This window comes from Asterias amurensis, chromosome 15, assembly GCF_032118995.1.
Source record: "Asterias amurensis chromosome 15, ASM3211899v1".
Taxonomy (NCBI): Eukaryota; Metazoa; Echinodermata; class Asteroidea; order Forcipulatida; family Asteriidae; genus Asterias; species Asterias amurensis.
In genome coordinates, this window is record NC_092662.1 from 10,009,176 (window position 1) to 10,029,101 (window position 19,926).

The 19,926-nt window shown below is 36.9% G+C and overlaps 1 protein-coding gene across 5 annotated transcripts in view; it reads left to right on the forward strand.

The window, feature by feature from the left end:
• LOC139947836 (uncharacterized) overlaps positions 1-19,926 on the forward strand; it is a 178,409-nt gene that overhangs the window by 6,616 nt on the left and 151,867 nt on the right. For all 5 annotated transcript variants that reach the window (XM_071945629.1, XM_071945631.1, XM_071945628.1 and 2 more), the window contains exons 2-4: positions 3,139-3,516; positions 8,913-9,170; positions 12,223-12,446. In XM_071945629.1, the coding sequence (XP_071801730.1) occupies positions 3,165-3,516; positions 8,913-9,170; positions 12,223-12,446 (834 nt within the window). In that variant the 5' untranslated portion in view covers positions 3,139-3,164. The remainder of the gene's footprint in view (positions 1-3,138; positions 3,517-8,912; positions 9,171-12,222; positions 12,447-19,926) is intronic.

Here is a 19,926-nt window from a genome sequence, read left to right on the forward strand (position 1 = left end):
CTGCTGCAGTGAATAGGTAAGTGATAATTAAGTTGTCTTAAAACAATCATAAGACCTGAATTTAAACTATTTTCCAGAGATTCCTTGCATGTTTTTGTAGGCTTAGGAAACAAAGAGCAGATGTAAATTTTGTTGCAAAAGGAACCAGGTAAGATCTGTATAGACTGTTTCTGTATCTGAGAGTGTGACTTAAATTGCTTATTAATTGTAATTAAACTTAAGGTCATATTGTTATTGCTTTCCTCTTAAACCAAAGTTTCTTTCATTTTTTCAAACTTAGGTTGTCAAAAAAGGGTTACATTGTTTGGCCAACTGGAGAGAACAAGGAGTGGAAGTCATCATGAGCATCCCTAAACATGGTGATCTCAATTCCAAACCCTATAATAATGACTCGAAGGGGCGCCCCAAGTGGAGTGATGATGATGTGTCACAAATTTAACAAAAGCTGGCGTTATTGTAAAGCATGGGTATTTACCTGTCATCCAGATCAACCAAAATGAAAGACAACTGTGTCCAAGTTAAATTTGTTTGTATTTTATATGATGTTATTGGCAGTTACTTGGTGTTAAAATGTCTTTTGAGTTTAAATTGGTTGTTTCAGTTCTCTTCAAACATGTCACCTACTTTTTACTTTGAAGATGGTTTTGACATGGTTTCACTGAAAAGGCCTTAAACTTCCTACATTCTGTAATCTGTATAGGTAAGGCAGCTTAATGTTATTTTGGGAATATCTTGTTAGTAGACCATCTGCTGTCTTCCAGTAGTAGATTCGTATTGAACAAACTGCGATGCTACAATAAGAGTTATTCAAATAATGTCCCAGAGTACTCACAAAAATGGACATTGGACATAGTTATGTCCGAAATATGATAAATTTCAAAGTTATGTCTATAATATAATGATATGACTGAAAGAAAGAGATCCCACCTCATGATTTACAATTATTTATGTACCAAGCCATCAGTTAAATACAAAAAAGGTGTCTAGTAGTGTCTTGTCCATGTAAAACTATGTAATGTCTACAAAGAGTTATGTCCGAAATGTCCACATTGTCCAAAGTTATGTCCGAAATTGTGCACCCAAAGAAATATGTATCTTTTAAACCAAAAACACTCTAAACTTCAATGATTGTATGAATGATCAGTAGGTTAGTATGTCTAAACACAAGCATTGATATGAGACTAGGACTATTGGTTGTTCAGTAAACCCTTCAAAATATGTGCGCTAGTCATGAAAAAACACTCTGAAATTCACGCAGATAGCCATAATTTTTTTCTAAAACAGCCATATGGTACGTATTTCGGCAAAAATGTTGCAGAGCATATTTGTAACAAGGTGTTAAAAACATTAGCAGTTAACATTAAAGAGGTTTTTCAAAATGGTCTTATTGTTTTGTATATTTACTGCTTACTGTTTACAAGTTGTTGAGCTTAAAGTATTGTTTGTTAAATATTCGAAATAGTTGTAGCCCTGTCATTATCAAATTAATAAATTAGAACAATTGGACTATTTGACTGAGTTGGAATGATTATTCTGAATCTATTTTGAATTTTGGACCCAAATTGAGCGTAATTACGGCGGCTTAGTGAATTTTCACCCATGTACATTTTCAAAGTAACCTTAAATGGTTAACCTTTGACTGCCTTTACACTACATGACACTACAGGCAGGTCAACCATGCATGCTTACAGTTACACTGCATGCTTGGTGACACTTCGAAGTTCTACATGTTTGTCATGTACTTGGTCACTCAACAGGGCAGGATCCATTTAAGCAAGTCAGGATATTGCTAAGAAGCAACAATTGTCTTGTTGCAGTCCTTGAGTTGAGGTATTTGACAGTAAGCTTATTACATGTACATGTAGTTGCACTATTAACTAGCTGATTGCTGATTATTATAACATGTAAATTTGAATAGTGTAAACCTTTTGGTGGTTGAATTGTGCAGCTCGAAAACATCTGTGAATGTGCTCACCAGAGTGTCATATTGAAACGCAGCGCATAGTCAATGTCAATGTACAGAAGATTGAAAAAGACGTCACAACCACATATGAGGGCTTGTAGTGAGATAACAACATTTGCAAGATGAACTTGATGACAGAGTTACTTAGGCGAAGACCTAACAGACCTTAAACGTAAGGTTTAAAAAGCACATAGCTTTTTCTTGGATTTGAAGGGCATCGCAGCATAAAAAAGGCACCACAGCATTTTTTGTTAATTTTTTTGTTGCATCATTGCAAAAAGCAAAATTTACTAAGACAAGTGACTGTTTCTCAAACAGTCGTTCACTTGTACATGTAATCATCTGTTTCAGCACAAAATCTAAGATTTTAAAAACAACCGCGCATGATCAAAAACAATGCATGTCACAGCAAATACTGCAAACACTCCTCAAAAAATTCCCCCAAACAACAGAATAAAAAAAATAAAAAATCTTACGATAAACAGTAAAATAACCTTTTGGTCAATCCAGGGTATGGTATCATTTTTGTAAAATAAAGCATCTGTGAAGTTTTTTGTAAACAAGCTAACATTTGCAAAAAATAGTTAATGACCCTAGCAGAGTCTTTCACAAAGGCTAAATGACAACACAACAAACATGAACAGGTAACTAAGTGAAACATAAGCAGTGAAGTGGAAATACATGAATGGGGTTAGAAAGCATACAGAAAAAAGCAAGGGGTAAGCAATGAATAAGGGGACAAAAGGGGGAGGGTTGAAGGGAATGGACTGGCTTGACCACAAGAAGATGGAAACACAAAGGACAATATCAAGGGTGGGAAGATATGGGAAAAAAATTAATTAATTAGTGAATGAGGCGCAGGCTAAAAGGGGGAAAAGGAGACAGCAAAACAAAAGGTTTATTAGTCGTTTCCTTCTTGGATGTTCAGACCATGGGGTTGAATGGTCTGCATGAAGGCGTCTAATCCAGAGTTTCTCCCTACTCAAACAGTCTTTCCGTGGTTGCTCTATGCCCTGTAAAATCATGTCAGAAATTTTACAAGCTAACATTTCTGAGGAACTGTGCCTTGCAGATCATGCTGTCGGTTACTCTTTTTGGAAGTAAGTTTTCCAACAGTTGTCAGAAATTTCCTATCCCTGCATTTACAACTGTTTTTAATTCTCTTTTGTTTGCAGATTTGTTCAGCCCAGCAACATAGAAAATGCCCATTCAAGCTCCGCAGTGGACAGAGTTTCTCTCATGCCCAGTTTGCTTCAATGATTTTGATGAAAATGTTCGGCGACCTATCAGCCTTGGTTGCGGTCATACAGTTTGTAAGATGTGCTTGAGACAGCTCCATCAAAAACAGTGCCCATTTGACCAAACAGAAATTGGACGTGATATTGAAGAACTGCCTGCAAACTATGCCTTGTTACAGCTGGTTGGTGCAGAGATTGGTGGACATCAACAAGAACAGTTACCCAATTCTATTATCAGTGGGTATTTAAGGAACTATGCTGCTGCGAAAAGCTGTGTTGAGGAACTTGCATGGTACCTCCAACCCTTAGGAAAAGGTTTCTATAATCTTTGAGTTTTTCTTTTGCATTTGACAAGATACATTTTACAAACTCAACACTACTTCCTTTAAAGGATTTGGGTACTTGTGCAACACAAAACAACATGTCTACAGATTTACATTAAACTTACACCGTTTTAAGATAAAAGCTTACCTTTAAAATATTACATGCTTGGCTGCTGTAGTTTTATGAGTGGCCAATGGGGCAAAAAAGGAAGAGTTTAAAATAAAATAAAAAAAAAAAAAAAACCATGACACCCGGTATTTCCCAAGCGGCCTTCCATCCAAGTACTGACCGGGCTTAATGTTGCTTTACTTCGGTTATCGGACGAGAACCGATCATTCAACGTACATGTAGCATGGCTGTAGATAAGCCGAAAAATGTATTTTTTATGAAAATATACTTAGCAAACTTTGACCTTCCGGTACGAGCGGAAGGAGGGGTCATACGATTTTAGCAGGAACTTTTGAAATGTAGCCCCAGTCTTGATCTATTGGATGCCCAAATATAAAAAAGCTGTACAATTCAAAGACTTGCAGCAAAAAGCAAATGGTCACTTTTTAAACTTAAAATACTTGTAATTCGACACCTGATGACGTCATCATAACGTAACTCAAACGGTTTCCTCTCCTAATGAATATCTAACTTTTTCTTCCAGTACGCGCTAATCCACCTATCAAAATAACCTACTCCCAGTTGTTTGTTATTGCACACTGCGTATTGTGAGTGTCAATGCGTCACGCTCTGCACATGGACAGTGCAAAAATTACATTCTAAACTTTCTAAACGCTGTTCATCGCGAAAAAAACGTTCTGAAGTTTTAAACTTTGCGCGTTGCATGTGTGACGCTTGTCATAATACGAATTTATTACAGCCAACTCTTTGATTAGCAAAATGGCGAACCTAAACATTTTTTTAAAAACTTGACGCTTCTATCATCCGTAAATGCGTTTCTTGTCATTCTGCGGATGAAATTGATGAAAAACGAGTCAAGTCAACGGCTTTGTTTCTTTATAAATGAGGTTGAGACTGGAAGATAAATTTGTTATAACACGCGCGCTCATGGAATGCAAACAAAATATAGCGCGTCTGCGTCCCATACCCAACTCGACCTTCGGCCTCGTTGGATATGGGACGCAGAAGCGCCATATTTGTCTATAGGCCTATTCCACTCGCGCTTGTGGAGTAACTTATAATATGTGAAGTTTCAATTTCATACGAGCTTGGGAAAGGTGCTTTTGTAGGGGACAAGGGACGCTGTGAAGAAGAAGTTCGTATTTGGGAAAAAAACGAACAATAATAAGAGGTGTTTGGGTTGCACCTCGAACACCTAAAAAAAAAAAAACGAACATAAATATGAGGTGTTCGGGCTGTTTCCCATAAGCTCAATGGTACTGCGCCCGCCATACATAATGCAATAACAAATCAGAAATAAACCATGCGGCAAAATTTACCGAGACAGTCCGAGTACCCGAACATAAACATGACTGTGCTGTCAGGCTGGTGATTGTGTACACACACACGGCACGTTCACGATGCTGTGCTTCCGCTTTTGACAGCTGTGTGGCTGGCTGGAGCCTGTACTACAATGAAACGTGGTGGTTTTCACTCATTGATGCTTTGCTCATTGCTAGAGTATTTATTTGCATAGCTTTTTGAAGGACAGCTAGCCCAGTGGACCTGCATTATTGGTTGCATTTATTAAAGTGACCCCGGTGAGCAGAATTGTAATGGGTTATTTGTAAAAGATTTCTGAGGGTTGGTGTCCGCTCGGGAATTCTGCCACCAGAGATGCGGTTGGTACCCGCCATTACCTTACTAAACTTGGATGAAATCATTGATGAGTGAAAATACAGTGACAATTTTGTCACCAAGAAGACACTATTTAGCTGAAACTTTTGTTGTGACTGCTACATAAGGAAATAAAAGGGCAGCGACGAGTTCTTCAATTCAGTTCAATTTATTATTCACATCACGTTAAAAACATGAAAATTGCCTTCCAGTGTGCATCAATGATAAAAAAACACAGAAAAAAAAATATATATATATAATCAACACAGGTATAAAAATATAAACGTGACAAAATACACAGAGACAAGATATGTACAACCATCCCAAAAATTTACAGGGGAGATGACAAAAAAACATAAAAATCACAAAAGAGGAACAATAATCAGCTAGACATGATTGCATTTGTGCACAAATGCTTAGCTGTTTCGATAATAACATTTTCAAATTTCTCAACTGAAATTGACATTTTAATTATATTCAAAGCAGTTATGACCAATCCTGGCTATTTAAAAAAACTATGCCAAAAAACGCGAGTACTTAAGATGACAAATAAAAAATTAAACTAGACATGATTGCATTTGTGCACAAATGCAGAGCTGTTTTCTCAATAAAATTTTCAAATTTCTCAACTGAGTTTGAAATTTGTTGTGTATTCAAAGCAATTTGCCCAATGTGGCATAAATAAAAACACATATTTTGATTATACCATGTTCAGATAGCAATTTATGTGTTAAAGGTGCAAAAATGAAAAAATCATAACGAATCACCTGATGATGTCATCATGACGTCATTTCACAATTCACAAGAACTTACCAATATCTAACACCTACTAAGTTTCAACATGATCGCACTGTTACTTCGGGAGTTCTACGAGTTCAACAAGTGCATCTTTAATGTCGCGTCACGTGACCCCCCACGATGCCATTGGTCTGAAACTTCACAAATATGATGCCTGCCTGACAGTTAACGTGTGTGTAAAATTTAAAGTTATTACAAAAAACTTCACCACACACATCTTCAAAAAGTCTATTTTGACGAGTTTTCAACCTGCCGCTAGAGGGCGCTGTTGCAATTTGTGACGTCAACGATATTTTTTTTGAACTGCCCACCCTTGCTAGACACTTACGTCCTTGGAAAGCAACTTCATAACTTTTGCCACTTTTGAATTAAAGGGCCACTTCCGGTTACGACCGGAAGTAGAGGTCATGTGAGGTCACGCACACGAAACAAAATGAAGGCCTTACTTATCCCTTCCCAATCCCGCAAACAGAAACCTACGGTCTATTTTGGCTGATTTGATATAAATTTTCAAACATTTAACACAAAACACCTTTAAGATGACATCACGTGACCACTGATGACGTCATCATGACATCCTTGCTTTAGGATCATTATTTCACCATAACCTTCAATCCCTGAAAGTTTCAATTGCTCTTTGGGAACTATGCAAAAAATTGCGAGTACTGAAACAGACAAATAAAAAAAATAATACAAAAAACTTTAACAAAAACAAGAGCTGTTTCGCTGCGCTTCGCTACGAAACAGCTAATAAAAAAAACTTTAACAAAAACAAAAGCTGTTTCGCTGCGCTTCGCTACGAAACAGCTAAAAAAACTTTAACAAAAACAAGAGCTGTTTCGCTGCGCTTTGCTACGAAACAGCTAACTAGACATAATTGCATTTTTGCACAAATGCATAGCTGTTTCGTCAATTAATTTTCAAATTCTCAACTGAATTAGATTTTTTGTGTGTATTCAAAGCAGTTAGCCTAATTAGGCATAAATAAAAGAGAAATTCCTTTTATACCATGTTTAAGTAGCAACTGAGGTGCAAAAATAAAAAAAATCATAACAAATCGTGTGATGATGTCATCATAACGGCATTTTATAATTCACAAGAACTTGCCAATATCTAACAACCTACCAAGTTTCAACAAAGTCGCATTGTTACTATGGGAGTTATACGACTTCAAAAAGTGCAATCACGTGATCCCCGATGACTTCATTGATCTGAAACTTCACACATGATGCCTGCCTGTGTAAAATTAGAAGTAACTACACAAAACTTCACCACACACATCTCCAAAAAGTCCGTTTAAAGAGTTTTCAACCTGCCGCTAGAGGGTGCTGTTGCATTTAGTGACGTAAGCGATTCTTTTTTTGAACTGCCCACCCTTGCTAGACACTATCATCGTTGAAACCAACTTCATAACTTTTGCCACTTTTGAAATAGATGGCACTTCCAGCTTCGACCGGAAGTAGAGGTCATGTGAGGTCACGCACACAAAATAAAATAAAGACCTAATTATTTATCACTACCCAATCCCGCAAACAAAAACCTACGGTCTCTTGTGGCTGATTTGATATAGATTTTCAAACACAACATAGAACACCTTTAAGATGACGTTACATGACCGGTGATGAATGAAATCCTTGCTTTAGGATCATCATAGGACCATAGAGGTAGAAAGGACCAATACCTTGCATCACTTAAAAATTGGTTGCAATTGTTCTTTAGGAACCATGATGGAGCTTGCCATTGCTTTGTGTACAATTAAGAATGTGCATGAGGATATTACATTGGGAACTACACGCTAGATCACCTGTGTACAAAATGCAACTACATAAGGAATACACGCAATCGGGTGTGTGTACAATTAGGACACGGCATGGTATTTTTGTATGGTTACGCACATGGGCATGGCATTGACTGTGTGTACAAATGATTACGCACATTGGCATGGCATTGCACATTGACTGTGTGTACAAATGATTACGCACATTGGCATGGCATTGTACTTCGTGTTCAAATGATTACGCACATTGGCATGGCATTGTACATGTACTTCGTGTACAATGTGTGCGTGAGGCTATGGCACGCAACCTTATGCCATTGCACAAATACATAGCTGTTTCGTCAATAACATTTCAAATTTCTCATTTGAGTTTTAAATTATTTGTTGTGTATAACATGTCATTTAACCAATTTTCAAACATTTAATAAGTTTGAAAAAAATACGATGAGAAGACGTTTAATTTTGTTACAATGACTGTGCGTGAGCCGAGGTTGCAGAGTTATCCAGGTTTTGGTGCCGCACATGATTCGTGCTGCACGACTTCAACATTGTTTTCATTGGCACGTTTTCGTAAATCATCAACCGCGCTTTCATACCTTGCATTCGTTCATCCTCTTTCAAAAAAAGTATGTGAAATAAAAGAAGTTTTGAAATACAAAAAAAAAAAAAAATTGAACCCCCTGAGTATGATCACCATACCGAAAAAAAATGGCGTAGGAAAATTTGCAGCCCGATCTATACAGGCACCTAGGAGCTTTTCTTACACAAACAGACACGTTACTTGCATTAGTATTATAGATACATGTAGCAAATGTGCATCATGGTTTCAAATTACAGCCAAGCCATGCCAGTACCTTGGATTTTTTCTTGTTGGTGGGACTCCAAAAGCACCGAGTATACATTGCTTATCACACGTGGGTGTAGGGTAAAACCAAAAAGTAATCTTCTTTATCCCCATACATGTACATTGCCACACAATTATTACATCCTATTAAAGCTGTTATTCTTGTGACCTATTACCTTACAGCTGGATTGAGCAACAGTGGCACTACTTCTTCTTTTACTGCTAGTTGTGTCTTGAGTAAACCTATGCAGCGAAAGTTAGTTGCATTGGTGAATTGTCAGTTAGTTGAGGAGGAGGGGCGATCACGTGCCATGCGAGCAGCAAGATCACTTGGAGAACGTACTGTTACAGAATTGATTTTACAGCATCAGAATCAACAACAACTATCTGCTAATCTTTGGGCAGCAGTCCGTGCAAGAGGATGTCAGTTTCTTGGACCAGGTACTTACAACAAACAGATTCAAATAGGACATTGAGTTTTGTTTATTCAGGTTTTGTGGATAGCAGGAACTTGTAAATATTAAAAGTTGTTGCTATTTAGCCTTTGAAAAAGACTCTACTTAAATGTACGTTTCACGCGTCCATTTAGTCTTGCGCATGCACGAACCTTATCGCATTGAAAAAGGTCAACAAACTGTCTTGATATGCATAAACATTGCTCTTCAAAAGCCAATCAAGTATCAGTGTTGTGGCCTATGCACATCAGTAAATTTAAAAATACTAATACGCTAGTGGTAATTTCATATTTACAAAAACCCATACGGTACACCCCAAAACCCCCAAACTACCAATTGGTAGTTTTCTCGGCCAAAAATGTATTTCTAATTTGTAGCAGAGGCTTTTCAACACTATTTCATGCATAACAAGTAATGCTCGAAAAAAAAAAAAATTCAAGTTGCATGCCCTCAAGGTTTGTAATAATTTCTCAATACGTTTTGTGTGCTAATTGTTGTCTTTTCCAAAAATCGTCATAAAATTGGAAAAAATATTTTGAAGTAAAAGGAACTGAACCGATACAATAAGGTTAAAGTGTTTGTTTTGAAATAAAGTATACCTCTTCAAATTTTGACATTTTGCCACTCTAAATTATGTATGATTTAGCACACCATAGCAACTGTAATGTCGTAAGATTTTGTCTAGCACGACAGATTTATCCACAACTTACTTTTTTAACATTACTTCAATATAATTTTAGACAAAATATAATTACCAAAATCCGTAACACTTTTGAAAAAGACCGTTAAAAATGGAGTAAAAGTCCATTGTTTACATGTGCGTGGCCTGCATTGTCAAGATCAAACAGTCGTCACTCGCGCATGCGCAAAGTTGGAAAACAAGAAGACTGCGCGTTGCTGACACGTACCTGTACTAGGGTCGAAGCGTCAGGCCATTATTTTTTTTTGCATTTATACCATTAGTCCTTTTGGTTGGTAAGTTGCTTGCAACAGCTAATTCTATTTTAAATAAAAGAAATATGAGGTTAAACTTGCAGATATTCAAATCAAAACAGCTGTGGTTCTCTTTAATTATTTAGTTTATGAACTTTGATTAATCGTAATTTGAAAGCCATGAATGTCATCATATCGTGATGGCATTTACCTGGCATGTCTGGGCACTGAGTTACAAATGTATGGTAAAGTCTAAACTATTTGAACTTTAATTTAGTTTTAGCAAAATAGTACTTTGTCACAAGCGACAAGGATGAAGTCGTTACCATTATACAATATAAGTCTACACACATAGACTGTTTCCAGATGTAAATTCATTTTGTGAGACCTCCAAACGAGCCTCCAAAATTAGTTTTTCACTTCAACTTGTGATTTCGACTAAAGTAAAATGTCAAATTGGTTTCATACACAGTATAACTTTTATGAAATGTGTTAAAAAAAACCTTTTCCTATGACATGTTTTTCTGGCTATATATTCTAGTACCGCAAGACAATACATCACCATACAATGCCTAAAATCCCACATATATGCAAGCTATTTTCACAATCTATACGTCAATATGACATAATCTACCAAGCAAGTACATGTAGATATACAATGTTACCGCAAAACCAAATATATATAGCTTTACGTAGTTTAGGGGATTTTTTGAAACACTCAAATTTGAAATTATGTAAATCTTCACCTGATGACAACACTATGTTATGATGTGTGAAGTTTGAAGGTTATGTGAGCTTGTGAAGTGCGTCTTTTTAAGTGTACAACATTGCTCACATCCTGATTCGCTCCCCCCCAAAAAAACATGAAAATTTGTCTTTTACATCAAAGATTGTACCATCAGCTAGTCTCCTGGGGAAAAAAACCTAAGACGCCTGTGATTCAGTGGTCCATCATACAGACCAATGGAACACATATTGATAATATCTACAAACCACCTCCAGGGACCGTTGCCACCTACTCATGGGGCTGAAACAGGGTTACCCCCTTACCCCCTTAACAGTCCATGCGGATGCACATGTAGGCCTGGGTAACATCCATCAGAAGCCTGGCTGTGTAGAGCAAAAAGCACTACCTCCCCAACTGGACAATTTACAACAACAAATATCTCTCATGAAAGTGTGGGTTTGACTTGAGTCTTGGACACAAGGTTCCGTTTATCGGCTAAAAAAGTGGTCAGGTTGTCTTCCGACACAGAGAAAAATGCAATTTGCTAGGGCGCTACATTTTTGAAGTGGCACCACCCCTGTCCCAAACTGCTTGTGGAGAACCCTGCTGAGTCATCTCAGAACTGTGTGGGGCCGTATCACCTCAGTCATCAATAGCATTGGAGCTACCAGCTTGAATTTGTGTCAGTGTGGCAGATCACAAACCATCAGCCAGGCCTGATTGGGAGGTTTAAAAGTGTGATGAGTTGTAAAATTCAGTTTGATTTTTTAGCTGTACAATGCTTTACAGAAGAGTCTGAAGGAATAAAACATTAACAAAAATAGCTGCATGTTTATAATAACAAAGCTGTGATCTTGCAAATGTTGAGTAGGCTTATTCCCTCAAGTGGTGTATTTTGAGATGGAGTGTGTTACTTGTATGTAGCCAGTTTTCAATTACAAATATATTCATACATGTATATGTACAAATTTTACTACTGCGGGTTAGTGTGTTAACAACCAATAGTTTGAGTCATTGCTTGCAGAGACCTATGACTCAAGTCCCAATCCCGTGCCATCCCCAGAAAAATAATGAATATTTTACCAGCGGGGCAGCGCTTCCACACTCCCATTGGTTTTGTACATCTCCCCATTTGGGGAGATTACGTGCAAGTAAGAAACAACCTTGTCAAGTCCCATTCTCGGGACCACATTTGGACGGTGAGCGCGCACTGTACTGTATGCTACGGGTTGTTTCATAGTAAGTTGGGGTGATATGCTTTAGGCACCTCTCACACGAGAATGGGACTTGAATCAAGTCTATTACTGGCGTGGATGTGTTCGTTATTTCTAAAATTTTGCAGAACATTTTTTTAACATCCCAATTTTTTTCGCCTCAGCAATGCAGGAGGAAACTTTGAAGCTAGTCCTACTAGCATTGGAGGATGGAGCAGCTTTATCTCGAAAGGTGCTTGTTATGTTTGTTGTACAGAAACTTGAGCAACAGTTTCCTCAAGCATCAAAGACAAGTGTAGGACATGTAGTGCAGCTCCTGTATCGAGCTTCTTGCTTCAAGGTTACAAAACGAGATGAGGAGTCGTCACTTATGCAGCTCAAGGATGAGGTACAGTAGTGCATTATTAAGGGAATAAAAGGGTAGCGACACGTTCTTACACGGCCGGGTTATTTGCCCTATGAAACTGAATTAACACAGTCAGCAACATATTTTAAGTTAAAACCTTTTAGCAGTACTATGAAATTGGGCTGGGGCTTTTGATTTATACGTACAGTGTATACATGTACACGTACATGTGTTAAAGGGGGACTGTCGTCATCATTAAAGAAGGTGTGTGGCATACATGGAATATAAACTCTAAGAGAGTTTTTGCTTCACATACTGTACGTTTCACATGTCCACTTAGTTCTGCGCATGTGCGAACCTTATGGCATTGAAAAAGGTAAACAAACCGTCATGAATATGCATTTACATTGCTCTTCAAAAGCCAATCAAGTATCAGTGTTGTGACCTATGCACATCAGTTAGGAAGATTGATAATTTTGACCTCTTCCACTTTCTTAAAATCTTATTTAAACTTAAAAATACTCAGTTAGTGGGAAGTTCATAATTACAAAAAAAACATACGGTCCCCAAAACACGAGTATGCCTAAATAAAGAATTGTTGAGACATAAATTGGTAGTTTTCTCGACCAAAAATGTATTCTAATTTGTTACAGAGGCTATTCAACGACAATTTCATGCACAACAAGTAATGCTCGAAATAATTCTTTTTTGAGTTGCATGCCCTCGAAGTTTGTAATAATTTCCCAATACGTTTTGTTTGCTAATTTGCTAAAATTTGGAAACTGATTTTGAGTAAAAGGAACTGAACCAACCAATACAATACAATTAAAGTGTTTGTTTTTGTATTGTGCTACACATTGTATAAAGCTCCGTCATGAAAACTATGGAAATAAAGTTATACGGCTCTTCAAATGTTGTCACTCTAAATTACGTATGATTTACATGTAGCACACCATACATGTAGCAACCGTGTTATGTAATGTCGTAAGATTTTGTCTAGCAAGACAGTTTATCCACAATTTACTTTTTTAACAGTATTTAAATATCATTTTGAACAAAATAAATTTACCAAAATCCGTAACACTTTTGAAAAAGACCGTTAAAAATGGACTGAAATTAAGTTGTTTACATGTGGGTGGCCTGCGTTGTCACGATCAAACAGTTGTCACTCTCGCAGCGGTAACTAACTCGCGCATGCTTTATGATGTGACCACCAGCATGCCAGCATCGAGTTCATAGTTTCATGTATTGATGGTGATTGATCGATTCAAGTTTCCAATGCACAAAATTCATAGACACAGTGCTGACACTATGTTGTGTAGACTTCACTCACTGCCATATTTAATTCTTTGCATATTACACACTTTTGCACTTTTCCATTGTATGTACATGTACTACACACTTTTTGCACTTTTCCATTGTATGTACTTGTTAAGTCATCAAAGATGGCAACCAATAACATCATGTGCAATCCATCTATATTATTTAAAAAAAGGAAACATGTGAGTGCATTGTTGCAGGATATGAAATAAGTACAAGGTCAAATCTGGACTATTGAAAAACCCAGATTTCACCAAGAGTGGTTTTATATACACAATTTTATGCTACAACCATAGTAAACACACACACAAAAAAAGGAAAATTCATCCACCTCTTATAGTAGACCAGCCAAACTTTAAAAAGTGCTCTACTCTAGAAAAAAAAAAACACGGCATAGTTTGTTAATGGCTGGCAACCATGCTAGATGTAATTAACGTATGTAATTAACGTATAAACTTTGACCTTGTGCACAAATGTATAGCAAAACGAAGTGTAAAAGTGTGATTATCTTGAAAAAGGTCCTTTTTGAGTACACCAATTGTTTTTGCACTCCCCATCCTCATTGGTGCATACGTTGGTTTCAAACAACTTTTTTTGAAAGGTAAATATACCCAGGCAGTTTTTGAGAAAAAATAATAATTCAAATACCACCTTCATGTGGGGTCTTAACGACTCATTTTAAGGTCAAAATTTCAAATAAGGCAAAAAATTAGCATTTTTGAAATTTTCACAAAATTTGACCCCAAGTGATAGATCTACCCATAAAATGTATTTTTAAGTTAATGTTGATATGCCAAACGTATGTAATTAACGAATAAACTTTTACCTTGTACACAAACGTATAGCAAAGCAAAACGTAAAAGTGTGACTATCTTGAAAAGTATACATTTTTAGTACAGTATATCAGTTTTTTTTTGCACTCAATGGTGCATTTATATGTTTCAAACAACTTTTGTTTGAAAGGTTAATGTACCCAGGCAGTTTTTGAATTTTTTTTTTACTCAAATACCACCTTCGTGTAAGGTCATATTGAGGTCAAAAAGTGCCAAAAATGTCAAAATTTAATTTTTTTATATTTTTTTGCCAAATTTTACCCCAGGCGGCAGATCTATCCATAAAATAAAATAGTTTCATCATCAAAATGACATGCCAAGTCTGTGAAATTATGAGTTAATCCTTTGTCTTGTACACAAACGTATAGGAAAATTAAATCTTAAATTGCAATTTTCTCAAAAAGTGCGTATCTTGAGCATAATACAGTGTTTTTGCACTTTCTATCCCAGCAATGCATATAAATGTTTGAAAACAACTTTTTTGTGAAAGGTCAATATACCAAGGCAGTTTTTAGTTTAAAATAAATTCATACTTCACCTTCCTCATTGGTAAATTGAAACAAGAAATGCGTATGCTGATTCATGCAATTAGTTTGATATAGTAGTTGTATAGTTTGACGTGCTCAAAAAATGCATGTTTGTATCAAAGTTATTTTAACACTCCCAATCTTTCCAAGTACATGTATGCAGTTAAATACTCAACTTTTATTAGTGAATAAACAAAGTTGAACATTCTTTTTGCAGTAAAATGTTGTTTTTTCCTAGGTAGGCCTATACATTGTAGCTACGATGGGGGTATGGGGTATCGTGCAGTGATACATTGGATACTTTCTTATCTGGAGTGCCATTAGTCAAAGCTAACTCCAGAGCTACATGTAACCAGGCACACCAAAACCACTACAGCTTGACATACTTTTATGCCAAGTTTCTTTGATGAAAGAATTATCACTACTCTTCAGGCACTAGCAGACTGCAATGACAATCTCATCACTTTAATCAATCAGTTTGTGGACATAACACACAGGTCAGAAACATTCCATCATCACAGTTGCCTGGCCACTATACACATCAGGAAGAAATGAACTTAAACGGGCAAGTCCAAAGTTTGAGATTTAAATCTTTTTCAAGGGAGGACTACGTCTGCTTAAACAAATTCAACAAGCACTCTAGAAATCCAAACTCCCATCTGTGGTCTCATTACATTGTGATGGTGGAGATTGAGATCCAGGACTCAGAAAGACAGATACTTGATCACCAATCTGGGAGCTTTTTCCGCAATGCTGCCGTCCCCATCATCTATGACCACAGTAACTTTGATCGATAGGGATGTGTTCATCTGGCAGATATGAAACTCCTCAAGAAGACAGAGATGTTGATGATGTTTAGAAGCTTTCATAACAAACAGTAAGATTTTATGTGTTCCGACTAAACCAAACCTTTGCGAAGACGATGACACAGACTCTGATATTGTGAGAGAGATACCACTGGTATCTTTGACAACAAAAGACATTGCACCAGTTGATGTGGTAAAGTGATCTTATAACAACTCCAGATCATGGAACGCAGTATATAATAACAATCTGGAAGCACCGTCTGCTTCAAGAAACTGATGGTTTTAGTGACGCCCTGAAGAAAACATTGCGCAAAAACTTTCTCTGATCTGTACAATGCAAATGTTTCAACCAAACGAATTATGTACGGTACAAAAGCCTATCAAAACGGACAGAAAGTTACTGCAACAATTGCTCAATGCTGCCACTGGAACCTACAACCTGGTCTTGATCGCTAGATTGGAGAGGGCTCACCAAGGCAATGACACAGTCAAAGAGAATGGGAAAGAAAAAGCCAATTCGAAAGTTCATCGATAGACCGGGGTTCCACTCCTACACGTCAGGTATGGGCTATTGAACAAACCTGATCTCAAGTTCTTGTCAGACGTTTTTGTAGAAAGGGCAAGGGGTCTACTGGAAAGATGAGGAATAGTACAGGCGGGGGTTCCTTTATGTTACGGAAGCCATGGTCCTTTAGGAGAGATGACGTTTTGAGGACACCTTAGCAGGCTGACACCCGGTTGATGCTCCATGCATAGAGGCAGTCAATGAAGGATAAGAGTGATTTGCAGGTGGAGAAATGTCACTTTTGTGTGTTCAAAAGCGTCAGAAACTTGGAAAGAAATGCACATTAATTACCCGATACGTGCAGTAACTGAGAGACTTGCCAACCTGTAAGGCAGCTTACATGCTCTTAAATGACGCGACACAGCCTCTCCTACTTGACCATTGGGAAAAGAAAGTCTCTGAAAAGCAAAGTTAATATGTGTCAAGGGAATCAGCCGGAATGGAGAACTTGCTCTCATTGAGCAGTTTGGTAACACTTGTGCACCTTGGTATAAAATCATCAACCTTGTCAGGCTCCAACTCTTTGGTAAATAAGGCGAAGAAGTGTCTGGAGATGTTACCGCCAACAAGAGATGCACTGAAACTTCACACAGCATAAACTAGGAATACATGGACGTCTCATCTCTCACACTGACACAGACACACATGAGCTTAAAAGAAAGAGTGGTGTTACCTGGAAGACTACCCCTATCTCAAATGCTTGATTTGAGCTAGTTTTATTAGGGTGCAAATCAAAGGGCACCAAGTCAAACTGTAAAACTATGTCAAACTGTTCTGCGTGAATACCATACAAGTACCTTTTGGTTTCATTTTAGTACATAAGAAAGTTTGATACGCGTGTGTATGTTTTTTTTAATGCCTCGGTATATTGACCTTTCAAAAAAAAAGTTGTTTTCAAACAATTATATGCATTGCTGGGATAGGAAGTGCAAAACACTGTATTATGCTCAAGATACGCACTTTTTGAGAAAACTGCAATTTAAGATTAAATTTTCCTACACGTTTGTGTACAAGACAAAAGATGAAATCATAATTTCACAGACTTGGCATGTCAATTTCATGATGAAACTATATTAAATGGATAGATCTGCCGCCTGGGGTAAAATTAGGCGCAAAAAATAAAAACACGAAGGTGGTATTTGATTTTTATTTTTTTTTCAAAAACTGCCTGGGTACATTAACCTTTCAAAAAAAAAGTTGTTTGAAACATATATATGCACCAATGAGCTGGGGAGTGCAAAAAATGCTGGTATACTAAAAATGTACACTTTTCAAGATAATCACACTTTTACGTTTTGCTTTTCTATACGTTTGTGTACAAGGTCAAAGTTTATCCGTTAATTACATACGTTTTTCATGTCAACATTAACGTAAAAATACATTTTATTGATAGATCTATCACTTGGGGTCAAATTTTGTGAAAATTTCAAAAATGCAAAATTTTTGCCTTATTTGAAATTTTGACCTTAAAATGAGTCGTTAAGACCCCCACATGAAGGTGGTATTTGAATTATTATTTTTTCTCAAAAACTGCCTGGGTATATTTACCTTTCAAAAAAAGTTGTTTCAAACCAATATATGCACCAATGAGGATGGGGAGTGCAAAAACAATTGGTGTACTCAAAATGTACCCTTTTCAAGATAATCACACTTTTACACTTCGTTTTGCTATACATTTGTGCACAAGGTCAAAGTTTATACGTTAATTACATAGGTTTGTAGTAACAACATAAAGTTAAAAATACATTTTATGGATAGATCTATCAAATGTGAATAAATTTGATACAAATTTTGAAAATACTGATTTTTGACCTTTTTTGACCTTTTTACCCCAAAATGACCTTAAAATTCAAAATCAAGCTGGGCATCCACCCTAATCGTCTTCCCGAGCCCATGATCCATACATCTAGCATGGATGCCAGGCATTAACAAACTATGCCGTCCAAAGTGTAATTTCACACTTTGGTTGGCCTACTATTACTCTGAAAGTTCTTTTAAAAAACTTCTAAACAAAGTGGACGCCTCCATGTAAGACACCAACTTTGTCCAGCGTGCCGTGAAGTGACCTTGTTTGATACCAAGAATCTTTGCTGTGAAATGTTCCAAGAGTCCAGCCTCACTACCATGGGCAGCCACTGTCGATCATGTGTGTCGATACCTCTCTTCACTTACCCCTAAGAGGGATTCACTGAAAAGCTAATTAGCTAACCAAAAATTACTGCTCAGCACGTATGCCTTTAAAAAACCTTTGAGCGCTTGTGTGGCACTTAATACCGAATGTGTGTCAAAAGAAAAGTAATTTGACACAATTCATTTCAAGTGAACCATGTGTAAACATGGTCACTCTAAACTGCATACAGTAAATTGACATCACAAAATAAAAAAAAGCTGAAAGGGAACCAGTTTCTTTATGACTTGATGCTCCTTTTGATGCACTTTGCATAAGTCTCAGACACAAAATGGGTCAACCACAGGACTAATACAAAATATCTAATTAGGTGTTTGGTATTCAGCCCGAACACCTCAAATTTTTGTTTGTTTTTAGCTGTTTCTTAGCGCAGCGCAGCAAAAAGCTCTTGTTTTTGTTAAGTTTTTTAAATTATTATTATTAGCTGTTTGAGCAATTGCAATGAAGCTTTCAGTGATGAAAGGCAATGGTACAATGATGATCCTAAAAGAATGACGTTATGATGACATCATGACCTGTCACGTGACGTCATCTTAGAGTTGTAAATTTTAAATAGTTGAAAATCTGTATTAAATGGGCAACAAGAGACCGGTATAGGTTTTTTTGCAGGATTGGGTTGGATTACTTACGGTAGAAACGAGTCAAAACAGGAAGTGCCTTGTAATTCGAAAGTCAAAAAAGTTATGAACTTTCTTTTAACGATGTTAGGGTTCGATGACGTCACGCCACACAAGAGCGCCCTCTTGCGGCAAGTTTAAAACTTTTGAAAATTGACTTTTTGAAGATGTGTGTGGTGAAGTTTTTTGTAATCACTTCAAAATTTACACACATATTGATCGTCAGGCAGGCATCATGGTGTGAAGTTTCAACTCAATGACGTCATCTGGGGTCACGTGACATGGCATTAAAGGTACAATTTTTTAACTTGTATACATGCCAAAGTAATGATGCGATCATGTAGAAACTTATTAGGTTGTATAGATGTTGGCAAGTTCTTGTGAATTGTGAAATGACGTCATCACATGATTTTTTACGATGTTTTTCATTTTTTCATTCAATTTTTAAATAGCCTGGATTGGTCATAACTGCTTTGATTATAAATGAAATTTCAAATTCAGTTGAGAAATTTGAAAATGTTATTAATAATAATAATGAATAATAGTGGCTTCTTATATAGCGCTCAGGTCCGTCACGCAGTGACACTCATGGCGCTTCAACATTATTACCCCTGACACTGGGCCTTAAACCATTCCTTAAACCATCTCAGCTCCCTGGGGAGTATA